The sequence below is a fragment of the Gymnoscopelus braueri genome, assembly GCF_963280865.1.
Source record: "Gymnoscopelus braueri genome assembly, chromosome: 3".
NCBI classification, from domain to species: domain Eukaryota; kingdom Metazoa; phylum Chordata; class Actinopteri; order Myctophiformes; family Myctophidae; genus Gymnoscopelus; species Gymnoscopelus braueri.
Window position 1 is genome coordinate 45,602,089 of NC_137612.1, and position 13,624 is coordinate 45,615,712.

A 13,624-nucleotide genomic window follows, 5' to 3' on the forward strand; every position below is an offset into this window, starting at 1 on the left:
AAGGCACCACTCTCTTCACACTGGGTGTGATTTTTTCCATGACTTTCGAGATGGAGCTAAGAATAGAAATAGGGCGGTAGTTGCCAGGGTCTAATTTGTTTCCTTTTTTGTACAGAGGGGTCACCCTTGCTTTTTTGAAATCGTTAGGGACCCGTCCCTGTATGATGGAGAGGTTTATTATGTGGGTAATGATTGGAGCAATGGAGGCGGCTGAGTCTTTTAGAAATTTGGCGGGGATATTGTCGAGGCCTGTGGCTTTGTGTTGATGAAGAGCACTACATTTTTTAAACACCTCTTCTGTTTTCACAGGGGAGAGTTTAAAATCATCTTTGCGTACACCCTGTTTTTCGTAAAATGAGTCAACATACTCTTCACCATAGCACCCAGAGTGAGGGGGTAGTTTTTCAACCAAATCTGAGGTTATGGTCGTGAAGAATATGTTGAGGATTTTACTCACTTCATGTTTGGATGTGATGAGAGTGTCATTCACCTTGAGGCTTATGTTTGTAAACCTGGTTTTCAATTTCTTGCTGCAGCCTAGTAGGTTGTTGAATAGCTTCCAAAGCTCTCGTGGTTTGCTTTGATTTTCCTCAATTTTGTCATCGAGGAAGCTTTTTTCTGCTAATAGGAGCATGCCATTAACCTTGTTTCTTAGCTTGTTTCTTTCTTTTTCAAGTTTAGCTACGTGGGATTCGAGACCTTTGTTAAAACACTTGGCGAGTTTGATCCTACCTTTATGAAGCTCAGAACACTTTTTGTTTCTGACTTTCATGGCAGTAAGGATGTCCGAATTCATCCATGGTACCGAGCGGGTTTTGACCCTGATGGTTTTCATGGGAGCCATACTGTCCAAAATTTGAATGAATTTGGTTTTGAAACCAAGCCAAGATTCGTCTACCTGTGTGCTGTTTAGTACGTCGGACCAGTCCAGTTCCTCTAGCCTGTGATCTAAGTCCTCACTCTTATAGTTTTTGAGGTCTCTGATCGTGACTGATTTGTGGTAACCGGTCTTAGGTTTACGTTTCTTTCTGGTGCAGAAGATCATGTTATGATCAGATATGTAGAAACACCACTATTGAGGATTTTGTCCTTGTCCGTTGTTAGAATGAGATCTATGGTAGTTTGAGTGGAAACACACAGCCTTGTGGGCTGAGTGATCAGATGGTGGAATGAGTGCCGATGACAAAACCCCTTGAATGACTTATACACTGATGCTTCCTTACGGAGCATGTCTGTGTTAAAGTCACCAAGAAGTATCGTCTCCGCACATTCCACCTTAGCTAAACACTCCTCAAGTCTTTCATAGAAATCAGTCTGGTTAGGAGGTCTGTATATGGTACCGACTAGCACAGGTTTGGCATTTTTAAAAATGATCTCGACCCACACAGCTTCAATGGCTGCATCCTTCAGGTCTTCGCGAAGGATGCAGTCATTGTCATTATGTACATACATGCATACACCACCCCCATTTCTCCCATTAATGCTCCTATCATTTCTGAAGAGTTTGTAGTTTTCAATTTCAATCTCAGAGTCCCTTATCGTATGATCAAGTTTAGTTTCAGAGAAAGTTAAAATGTCAACCTTACCATCATAAAACATCTGCCTGATTTGTGTTAGCTTGTTTCCTACAAGGGAATTCACATTGAGGTGGATCATGTGTAAGCCTACACCAAAAGATTTTATCATTTGTTCGATGGAGAGATGTTTATCCACTGAGAGAAAACGCTGAGGAGCAGTATTGGGGGGGAGGGGGGTGTTGAGGCGTAAGCGTCCCTCTTTTAAAGAGCCCAAACAATTCATCTTGGAACAAAGGCTTTGATGGACGCTTAAGCCTTTGTTCCAAGATGAATTGTTTGGGCTCTTTAAAAGAGAGATCCCCAAAATCTTTTCATCGTTGTCGGTGGAGGAGGGACAGATCTACAATGGACGCAGCCACGCAGGCTGCTGGAAGCAATGCTGAAGCCTGAAATAAAGATACACAGAACAGGTATGTGAAGTTCAGAATCAGAATCAACTTTATTGTCACATCACAGGTTTACAGGTGTAGAACAGTGGGCGACATTTGTTTTTGTGCAAGTTCTATCGTTTTAGTTATTTCCATAAAAAGAGAAAGGGAAGAAGAAGGAGGGGGGGCAAGGGGAAGAAAGAGAGAGATCAATAAAACAACAATTTATCTACATATTTACAGCTCACATGAGCTTGTAGATCGGCTATTTTCACAATATTCATCTGTGGAACCGAGTCAAACTAAATTGAATGTCTCAACTCATTCCAAGTGCTTATTGGGGGGTCCCCCCTAGTTCACATATGATTCTTTCTGGGGGTCGTGGCCTGAAAAGGTTGAGAACCACTGCAGTGTACCTGAGGTTAGACATAAAGGTGCATGAGCATAGCAGCAGATATATACTATGATATGCTATGGACGTTAGTCAAGGTGCGAAATGTTTTGTTTTGTCACTTTCAAGTTTTCTTTCATCTTCAGTGAGGCCCTGTTCAAACTGGCAGCCCAAATCTGATTTCCTAACCTTGTAGTAGTCGGATAGGTTTTATGCTGTCTGAACAAGGCTAAGGAATGTGATGTTAAATCTGATTAGCAAAAATCATTTCCATGTGTTTTCTTTTTTTGAAAGATTTATTTTTGGGCTTTTATATGCCTTTATTGATAGGATAGTAGTAGGTTGACAGGAAATGGGGAGAGAGATATGGGGAGTGACATGCAGCAAAGGCCATCGGGATGGGGACTCGAACCCGCGACGCGCAGTCGCCCGCAGGTGCCCGGACCGCTATGCCAGCGGTCCAGGCCCATGTGTTTTCTTTCTGCTGTTCAGACTGCATAAAAACAATGCAAATCCAATCTCGATAGCCCACAAATCAGGCTGGATTTGGGCTTCCTGTCTGAACAGGGCCAGCTTTAGGCTGAAACAGCTATTCCCACCCACCGATGGGCTGTGAGTATATTGAAAGTGGGCCCCCAAATAATTGGCGAAACACTAAGATTTTATCGATAATAGGCTTTAACATAGTATAAAAATGTAATGTAAAAAATTGTCATAGTATTTTTTCTTTCAAACCTTGAAAAATGTGTTATCAATGTGATATTTCTCCCTGCTGAGCACATTAGAACCATTCAACCATTTATGATTGTTTCAGTCGAAGTCAAAAAGTGATGCAGCTAACTGGCAACTTAAAAAATAAAAACTCTAAATGGCCGATGATGGCTGATGGCTGACAATAGTTGTATTGAAAATATATGGCATATAAACGTGTATGCTTGTTTCCAGATTTAACCGATTTTATGAACATGGGATAAAATATTCTAGCCCATAAGAAAAAGATGTCCCCCTTTTTTTTTTAAACAAGAAGAAAGTGTGTATAATTGTAACTTCAAACTCCATTTTAGCCATGTTAAACTCATTCAAGTCCCTGCTTCTGGTGCTTCTTTTTTTACTTTTTTCTTTCATTTATTTTTAATTTTAAGTATTTGTTTCCCATTACATTTACACAATACGACAATAGCCTATATAAAATAATAAAAGTATATAAGTGAAAGTGGGTAAGTCTGTACCAATGAAAGAGCTGGTGACTTATTAATAACTACTTTGGATCCATTTTTTGTTCCATTTTCTGAAAAGGTCTGCAAGGTTTCCATGCTGTATTAACTGTTTAAATGGTGCATTCAACAGACTCGAGGCCTACTGTATCAATCTGAAGAAAGAAGTAGTGAGAGATGCTTTTAAAATTAGAACATTATCACTTGGTAACACAACGCATGTTATTTCTATTTCATTTTGTGGTTTCTTTATCTCCCCTCATTCTCCATCCCAGATGTCTTTCCTTCAAAACTACCAGTGAAGAAACATATTTCTGTCTTCTCAAACGTCACCAGAGGATTCATACAGGAGAAAAGCCCTACCCCTGTGACCAGTGTGGGAAAATGTTCAGCCGAAAAAGTACCCTCAAAGAGCACCAGAGGATTCATACAGGAGAAAAGCCCTACCACTGTGACCAGTGTGGGAAAACGTTCAGGGACAGCAGTCATCTCAAACGTCACCAGAGAATTCATACAGGAGAAAAGCCCTACCACTGTGACCAGTGTGGGAAAACGTTCAGGGACAGCAGTAATCTCAAATGTCACCAGAGAATTCATACAGGAGAAAAGCCTTACCACTGTGACCAGTGTGGGAGCACATTCAGCCAAAAAGGTCATCTCAAAGAGCACCAGAGAATTCATACAGGTGAAAAGCCCTACCACTGTGACCAGTGTGGGAGCACATTCAGCCAAAAAGGTCATCTCAAAGAGCACCAGAGAATTCATACAGGTGAAAAGCCCTACCACTGTAAGCTGTGTGGGAGCAAGTTCAGCCGAAAAGGTCATCTAAAAGAGCACCACAGAATTCATACAGGTGAAAAGCCCTACCACTGTGACCAGTGTGGGAGCACATTCAGCCAAAAAAGTCATCTAAAAGAGCACCAGATGATTCATACAGGTGAAAAGCCCTACCACTGTGACCAGTGTGGGAGCACATTCAGCCATAAAAGTCATCTAAAAGAGCACCAGAGAATTCATACAGGAGAAAAGCCCTACCACTGTGACCACTGTGAGAAATGGTTCAGCACTGTCACTGGCCTCAGATCTCACGAGAGGATTCATTCAGAAAACTACTACTGCTGTGGCCAGTGTGGGAAATGGTTCAGACATCACAGTTCCTTGAAGAAACACATTCAAGCTATTCACACTTGAATGAAGGGTTCTAAGAAGGATTTTAACTCATATGATACTTTTAAAGAAATGAACTACTAGAGACTTCACACTGGAGGGAGGCTCTTCTATTGTGAATTGTGTGGTAATAGTTTTCAATGGAGACAAATGTTAGTTTCTCCATGTGTACAGAGCTAGACGGTTGGCTGATATATCGGCTATTATTTGACTTTTTTGACAACATCAGTGTCAGCAATTATTCAGCCAATGTGTCGCAATTTAATCACTTTCAACCTGTCATCCCTAATGTAGGCATGTCGTTATAGGCAAAATGCGAAACATTATGAGCTTTTAAATGTCTTTGTTTTTGCATTTCATTTTTACACAATAGCCTATATAAACATACATATTTATGATATTAAGTATAGCCTATAAATATTACCAGTTTGTAATTGTAAATGGGGTTTCACATCAATTAAAAGATAAAAGATTATTTTTGCACATACAGGTTGATGTGAATGTGAAACGTCTGTGGGAAATAAACCTTTCTCGCCATCCAGCGGAAGGAATTCATTGCTGTCTGTCTCTCACTCTGTCTCCCTTTCAGCTTTCCTACTGTACTGTCTCTCTTATACTTTTTATGCTTTAACTCCACTACATCTCAGTCAAATATTGTACTTATACTCCACTACAATGATTAGAAAACCTTAGTTAGTAGCCTATAAATTACTTTGTAGATTTGAATTATTATTACAAAACATACATTAACCACTTCAGCCCGGCCCCTATATACATTTCGGCCATTTGAAAATAGCAGATCTACAAGCTCACAATGCGTTTGCTATTTTCAAACGATTTTTATACATTTGAAAACTTGTGAAATGGGACCTTCTGCATAATGAGTACTTCCACTCTTGGTACTTTAAGTACATTTTGATACCAATACTTTTGCACTTTTACTCAAGTAAATTTAGATTTCCTGATTTTTACTTAGTAACAGAGTACTTCTACATTGCAGTATTGATACTTTTACTTAAGTAAAACAAATGTGAGTAGAAGGAATACCAAACCACTTGCCCCAAAACACAGTTGCCCCGGGGCAAATCCGTCGGTATTCACCTGGTATTCCTAAACATAACCTCAGTAAAACTATGCCTAAACCTAATTTATTCCTAAACGTAACCTCAGTAAAACTATGCCCAACCCTACACTTATTTCTAACCTTATCCTCAGTAAAACAAAAACAAGAATACAAGAACGGCTGGCCTGGTCCACGAATAAAAATGGGGGCGAGGGTGTTTTGGGGCGAGTCGTCCGGTTACACTTTTTCCACCACTCACTGGTGGTGGTCAGGTCAGTGCCACTCGGTGGTGCCGTGTGCAGAGTGTTGGGGGGCCGGGCACGGTGCCGTGTGCAGAGTGTTGGGGGGCGGGTCTCGGGTCCGTGCGCAGACCGCGTGTCGCAGAGAGGAGGAGGAGATAGAAAACAAACAGCAGACAGAGTCACGTCGCCAGGTGAGTTTATTATTCACCAACATTTTCAAACCTCCCCTCCAACAATAAAAAAAAAAAAAAAAAAAAAATCCTTTTCCTTGCCTCGCGCATGGACACGCGCACGCCACGCGCACATCAAAGTAAAAAAAAAAAAGAAAGAAAAAGCGAACCGTGGGCGTTGTGTTGTGCTGTGCGCCGTGATGCTAACTAGGCTAGTTTTGCATGCTATAGCTAACAGCAGGCCCCCAACCGACCGTTACTGCGTCAGAGTCCGTTGTTTTTTTTTCGTTACACGGTGACGTTATAAATAAACACACAGCGCGGGGTGGGAAGAGGTGGAGGAGGAGGGGGGGGTGCGCGCGCGCGCTCGCTCGCTCGCTCGCGTTGTGTGTGCGCGTGTGCGTGTGGCCGGTCCAGTACAGGTGGTGCGTGTTGTTTTGTGTAACCGGTGTGGGTGTGTGTGTATCATGCGTGATGGGGTTTAGGGGTCACACTCTGTAGCCTGGTGGTTTGGGGCTGTTAGGAGGCCTGCAGCGTGGGTGGGCGGAGCTGCTTGCCTGGACACCAACAAAAACGTGTGTGTGTGTGTGTGTGTGTGTGTGTGTGTGTGTGTGTGTGAACCTCTCCACACACAACACCTGTTGTGTGTGTGTGTGTGTGTGTGTGTGTGTGTGTGTGTGTGTGTTGTTTTGGCTGAAATAATAGTATTTTAAAAACTAAGTTTGTAGTTTAAAATCACTTAAACCCAGGGGTTTTCAACAGGGAGATACTGCAGGAGTGCTGCCAAATCTTTGTGTGATAGGGACTTTATTTTTTTTACCTTAACCATTATTAACCCTATTCTGTGGGGAACATTAGCCGCAGATCTATTTTGTAGATTGGCTGTTTTCGTCTTAGAGGTTTGGTGGTGTAGAGGGGAAAGAACAGAGCCAAAGGTCAAGTTTACAAAGTATTGACCGTTAAAGTTGTTAAATGTCTGAAAACATACATTAAACATGAATCCAATAGGTAGTGGGGGTCCCTGCTGCATCTCTCTCTCGTAAAAAAAAAAACGTTGAAGACCCCTGCCCTATAGTATACTTTGTTGACCGGGGTCCCCCTATGGATCTGTGCTAGGTCCCCTCGTTTTTTTCCCTCCAAACCAAATCTCTTCGAACCAAAATTGCAGATCAACAAACCCGTTGTGAGCTTATAAATATTAAGCTATTACCCCATCATGAATCAAAATATTTCTTTGTTTTACATCCATGTTTACCAACATTACCAATGTAAACAAACCTATTTACAGCCCTCAAATAAAAACAATACAGTTTTTAACTAATTTATCTGTTGTCTTTAGTGTTTGTTTTTCTATCAGGAGTCAGTCATCTACAAAATAAAAACTGCTGTCCTCAGAGACAGTAAAATACAGTAAGACAGAAATGAAGCATCGAACACTGACACTGTCCAACAAAAGCCATGCATAAATGGCGATTATTACAGACTTTTTGCATGTGTGCTGATGACCATCAATCGCAGCGTTTACAACGATTCAAGCAGCACTTCCGGGGGCCAGATAATCGGCCAGGTCCGAACTGGCACGCCAACCCGATCTCCAGAGATTACCGTAACATTGCACGGAACGAGTGCACTTCATTCCGTGGATAGCCGCCTCGGAACTCCCGAATTGCGTGCATATGGTACGGCGCTGCCTTTGTGACAAAACCATTTCGGAGGCGCGCAGTCACAGGCGAATTGTCCCCCCGTGAAGGACCACCGAGGGAGCTAAGGCGACCGAGTTGCCGTCCTGAACGGTGGGACATTCGCCTGTGCCTACTCAGCGCCGTTTGAGTTATGTACCGATAGGCACAGAATCGTAAATTTTATTGTGCGGACTGCTCTGCTTCCGGGTTTTTCCGTGTTGCGACTGGTTACGCCCACCGTGGGACTCGCCGTACATATGCACGCAATTTGGGAGTTCCGAGGCGACTATCCACGGAATGAAGTGCACTCGTTCCGTGCAATGTTACGGTAGCTCTGGAGAAGATCAGGCTGGGCACGCGCTCTGAATGGCCACGTGCTCCAAATGGGCACGCCCCTGACAACTGCAAGCAGAAATACTGGGAGCCAAACACGCACTGCACTAAACTTATCTATAAATTCCAGGAATTAGGGCCTGCAACTATCAATGATCTTTGATTATTCTATTGATTACTTTTACAATTAACCGAATAATAAAAAAGTGCGTTTTGGGGATAATAAAAAAAAAATGATATCAATGAATGAATTAAGGACCACTTGAGCCCTTGAACGGTGTTGCGCAAAAGTGTAAATCTGCTATTTTCACTAATTTTTAAATGTAATGCATGTAAAGACATGTCCAAAATAGGGTTCAATTATTATAAATTATTAAATTATAGATTGTTTTAAATAATTGATTACATTGATTAAGTGTTCCTTCAACCCTAGTAGATCAAACTCTTACAGATGTCTGTCTGTCTGTCTGTCTGTGCAGGTGTAGTAGGAGTGTAGTGGTTGCCGTGGTGATGAGCACTAACGAGTGTTTTGGGTGTGGCCGGACGGGTCACTGGATCAAAAACTGTCCCAACGCTGGGAGAGGGCGGGGCAAAGGACGAGGTCGAGGGAAAGGTCAGTCTGCCTGTCCGTCTGTCTGACTTAAAGGAGTAGATCACCCAAAAAAATACTTATTTTCTATTAACTACACACCCCATGAAGCATTGAATTCATGGATTTTTTTGATAATAATAATAATTAATAATAATAATTTGATTACCGGCGGAAAGATGCTAATGTATCCGGTAGGAGACTCAAAGGAGTCTCTTTGAGTCTCCTACCGGCAATACATCCGGTCATCAAATTATTGGCTCAGGAATGTGTCAAAAACAAAAACATCTCCATGAATTCAAGGCTTCATGGGGTACGTAATTGATAAAAAATAAGTATTTTCTTGGATGAACTATTCCTTTAAATGTTGATTGTTTCTAACTGTTCAGATGTTCAGAATAGAACACAAATTACATTTAGTTAAACACTGTGTGTGTGTGTGTGTGTGTGTGTGTGTGTGTGTGTGTGTGTGTGTGTGTGTGTGTGTGTGTGTGTGTGTGTGTGTGTGTGTGTGTGTGTGCAGATCTCTTCTGTTATCGCTGTGGAGAACCAGGACATGTCGCCAGGGATTGTGAGAGAACTGAAGATGGTGAGACACTTCTGTCTATCTGTCTACCCGTCAGTCTGCGTGTCTGTCCAGTGTCCAGTGTCCTCTGTGTTTTATTACCTGTCAAATACTTCTCACCATTTGTCTTAAGATGTCAAAACTTGACATAAAGTAATTATTGTCTCCTCTCCTCTCTTCCACTCCCCCTCTCCTCTCTGCTCCTCTCCTCTCCTCTCCTCTCCAGCCTGTTATAACTGTGGTACGTCAGGTCATATTTCCAGGGACTGTAAGGAGCCTAAAAAGGAGAGGGAGCAGGTTTGCTACACCTGTGGAAAAGGGGGCCATGTGGCGCGGGACTGTGACCACGCTAACGAGCAGAAGTGCTACTCCTGTGGAGGCTTCGGACACATCCAGAAGGGATGCGAGAAGGTCAAATGTTACCGGTAAGAACAACAAAACTAGAGCCCGGCTGATCAACAGGTTGGCCGATTTTACCAGCCGATATGGGCCTATCACAGATATATCGACATATCGGCCTATATATTGTCGTTGTTGGATGGAAACCTAAAACGTTTTTTTATTGAAAAATAAAGGGCGACTCGCACATTGGAAGGACAATATCTGTCACCATGTGTGTTTTCAACGATAAATTGAATGGGCTTATATAGGAGGGTGTCTGGGACCTATATTTGCTGAATGCCTATTATGACCTGCCCAGATCAGGGACACGTAGGGTTCATGTGGTTAACAGCAAATCTATTAATTGTGGGCTGTTGCCTCAAGATAAGTCTGCAGCATTGCAGACTTATGGAAAGCATGCATGAAGGTTGGGGTGCAACAAAGTAATCGAACTAATCAAATGTATCGATTATAAGAAATAATCGATAATTTTATTAAATAATCACTATTTTGGTATGTCGTTATAGGCAAAAACTTAGACAACAAAACAAAAAAACGTCAAAAGCAGATATATCTATTTTAAAATGATAGCACAACACCATTGTATGGCAAAGTATAAAATAACACGTAAAGGGATATTTCACTTTCAAACATGTTTGGGGTCATTTTAATGTCTACTTGGGCTTTTGTGAGCACCCCAGACAGTTTTTAAATTGCTTGATTCAGTATTTAGATATTTATTATTCATTTGATCAGACACGCCCCACCTCCAACAAACTGCAGGGAAGCCCTCATGAACAGGCATCAAAGTCTGAGTGCAGACATCGAGTTTGGTCGTAAGTGTGTTGGTCCCTGCCTGGTCATGTGCAGCTCATGGAGAGAGGCACGAAAACATGCACGTTCATATAACCCACATGAGTGCTGTTTTTAAAGAAATGCCCCTGTACTTACTGTCTGGTGTAATATTACCCTGGAGGATGTGCTTTAGCATTATTATTGGCACGACACAGTGATGCCGTCAGGAACGAGGCGCTTGTGCCTCATTCTGTAAGCGTCATTGAAGTGCCAATTATGACGGTAATGCACACCCTTGAGTGTAATATTGTAATTATACAACGGTTACCAACAAAATAAAACTTAATAAAAAAGTTTTTTCAATTCATATTGTGGAGCAATTTTCTCTCAAAGTACATATATTTTTTCTAGTGTTATTTCATGCATGGGGTCTGCCTGAGACATTAACTAGGCCCCGTTGACTCAAGTCAGCCTGCCCTGGACCCATTGAGGTGGCCCAGAGCCAAGCCAACCTGAGCCAATGAGCTAAATAGAGGATGTGATTTCCAAAACTGAATAAATACCACACATTAACAAAACAGAACTCCCGCTCAGTCTTGTGGGTGGAGCTTCGAGTACACAAAAAATTCACTGAGGATTTCACTGTGTAACATGAAGGTTGAACAGTTGGCTGTATTGTGAGTAATATTTAAAGGCATTTTTCATTTGAGCACAGTTAGGTGTGCTGGCATGCTCATTTGAGCATGGCTTAAGAGCCTATTTTTCAATCAGATTGCTTGGTCAGAACTCAAATTAATCAGCTATTAAGGAACTGCTCTTTGTAGGTTGGAGAAGAACGGGTAGAAAACAAACTACTGCTACTAGACCTCACTCCCAGGACTCACCTAACCCCAGCTCACTAGGCTGGGGTTAGGTATATCAAGGTATAGAGGACAGAGTACAGCGACTTGCAATAGGCCTTGTCTTCAAGATGCTCATGGGATCAGTGCCCAATCTGTCAAACTACTTAATTAGAGTGAGAGACGCCCACAGGCACAACACCACATTTAGCTCCACTGATCTCGTATCCCTCCAAATTTGGCACAAACATGGTGATGAATGCATTCTACTATTCTGACACCAAAACGCTGTCTCTAAGAGAAACATAATCTCGTTTTTTTTCTGAAGCTGCTTACAGAAGAAAAATGTGGAATGCCCTACCACCAGCCATCAAACGGTGTGACTCCCTATGCTCATTCAAAACCACCATAAAAGAGCACCTGTCTGTAATTTACAACAGGAGCTCGATAAGTCTTCTATCTTGCCACCAAGAGAGTTAGAGTCTAATTATGTGGGCATTCGCACTGATGAACGATACAGTTCTGTAAACATTTGGCACAAAGTTCAACACACAGGGGCAGAGAAAGTGAGATCGCCACCTGTGGTGCTGAAAGACACATGCAATGTATGGATAATCTGACTGTGATTATCAATTATGAGGAGGCGAGATAGTTGTAGGCTACCTGAGGTAATGCCAGCTCGCCTACCAGCTAGAGTTATAGCTTCATAATCGTCTCCTCATATCCGTTCATAATACAACTTACTTATGTGATGCAGAGGGCGAGACCGATTGCATGCATCCCAGATGTCCTTCTGATGGATTTTGGCTGTCAGTGTTTCTATTGTTCATAGAATCTCACCCAGTCTCAATATTCCATTTCACTGACACTAACCCACCCAACACAGTCTCAATACTCCATTCCACTGACACTAACCCACCCAATACAGTCTCTGTACTAAACTTATCCGCCTGATCTTCAGATAAACTAGTGGGTTCCATGGGTTCTGGGCTGACAACACCAGTATAGTCTCCTGTGTGTCTCTTACGCCATGCTCCTCTCAGCTGTCCTACAGTCTGTCTCAGTAAAAATACAACATTAAAGTTCTAATAAAGTGTGTGTTTGTTTTCCAGGTGTGGAGAGATTGGACACGTGGCGGTTCACTGCAGCAAAGCGTCTGAGGTCAACTGCTACAACTGTGGGAAGTCAGGTCACCTGGCCAAGGAGTGTACCATCGAAGCTAGTGCCTAGCGGCCTGCTAGCACACTAACAAACCCACACACCCTCCCACTCTCAACCATCGTCTTTCCTTTTATTTCTATTATTATCTCTATCGTTTTCTCTCTTCTTTTTTATTTTCTCTGATCCTCATTTTCCATTGGTTCCATTGGGGGGTCAGCCCCGGAACCAGCCAGTCAGAGCAAAGATACAAGGAAGGACACTAAAGTTTTCAAAAAACAACAAAATAATCCACTTTGTTCTGCATTATTTCTAAAAAAAAACTACAGCTTTAGTTTGGTAGAGATGTCATGATGTTATAAAGCTTTGTTTAATACCACCGTTCTGCCCAGCCGATTGGCTGAGAGAGTCATATGACCCACTCAGCTCTGACACGGACTGGGTTACCTGAGGAAGGCGGAGCTTAAGATAAGCTTGAGAATTCACTTTGTTTTTATGGACTTATTTGAGTTTGTCTTAGGGGTGAAATGTGATTGGCCAGCCTCCTGGCTAGCTACAGCCAATCAGGTCATCGGACGACTATCATGTCATCACACTAGGAAAGGAACAAACCAACAGAAAAGCCGGATGTTTAATAATAATAATAACATAATTATGGAAACATTTTAAACACTGATTATTGATTAATATTGTAAAGTTTCATAATTTTTTTTTGTACTGTTGAGCTGACTGAAGGTCAGTTCAGCTCACAACACATCAAAGAACGCCACGGAGAGATGTACAAACAGACAGACGGATTTACTGACACAGAAAAGACAAAAAATATAACAAAAGAAAAAAGAATAAAAAAAACAATTTTAGGTTTGGACACGGAAAGGAAAAAGTTTTCACAACAAAAAAAATTTAAAAAAATCAAATGTTATTTTTGTACAATATATCAAATAGAAGTACAGAGTGTAAAGATTAAAGATCATTCAGCTTCTTTTTACAGCGGTGGGCGTGGCTGCAGACAGTGGGCGTGGCTTTAGACGGTAGAACTGTAATTTTAACCAATCAATAAACGAGGAGGAGGAAGGGGAGTGGACTGGAA

The 13,624-nt window shown here is 41.9% G+C and overlaps 1 protein-coding gene across 1 annotated transcript; it reads left to right on the forward strand.

Moving 5' to 3' along the window:
• Positions 1–6,126: 6,126 nt before the first annotated feature.
• Positions 6,127–13,624, forward strand: cnbpb (CCHC-type zinc finger, nucleic acid binding protein b). The gene is made up of 5 exons (XM_080424021.1): positions 6,127–6,213; positions 8,687–8,820; positions 9,320–9,385; positions 9,588–9,786; positions 12,489–13,624. Exons 2-5 carry the CDS (start codon positions 8,718–8,720, stop codon positions 12,604–12,606), a joined length of 486 nt encoding a protein of 161 aa, XP_080280147.1. The 5' UTR covers positions 6,127–6,213; positions 8,687–8,717; the 3' UTR covers positions 12,607–13,624.

What these genes read in the sequence shown, in the direction of transcription:
- cnbpb (XM_080424021.1), top strand. Translation starts at nt 8,718, where the DNA reads ATGAGCACTAACGAGTGTTTTGGGTGTGGCCGGACGGGTCACTGGATC. An exon ending in TTGTGAGAGAACTGAAGATG is followed by an intron (nt 9,386 to 9,587) that starts GTGAGACACTTC and finishes TCTCCTCTCCAG; the next exon opens with CCTGTTATAACTGTGGTACG. An exon ending in GAGAAGGTCAAATGTTACCG is followed by an intron (nt 9,787 to 12,488) that starts GTAAGAACAACA and finishes TTTGTTTTCCAG; the next exon opens with GTGTGGAGAGATTGGACACG.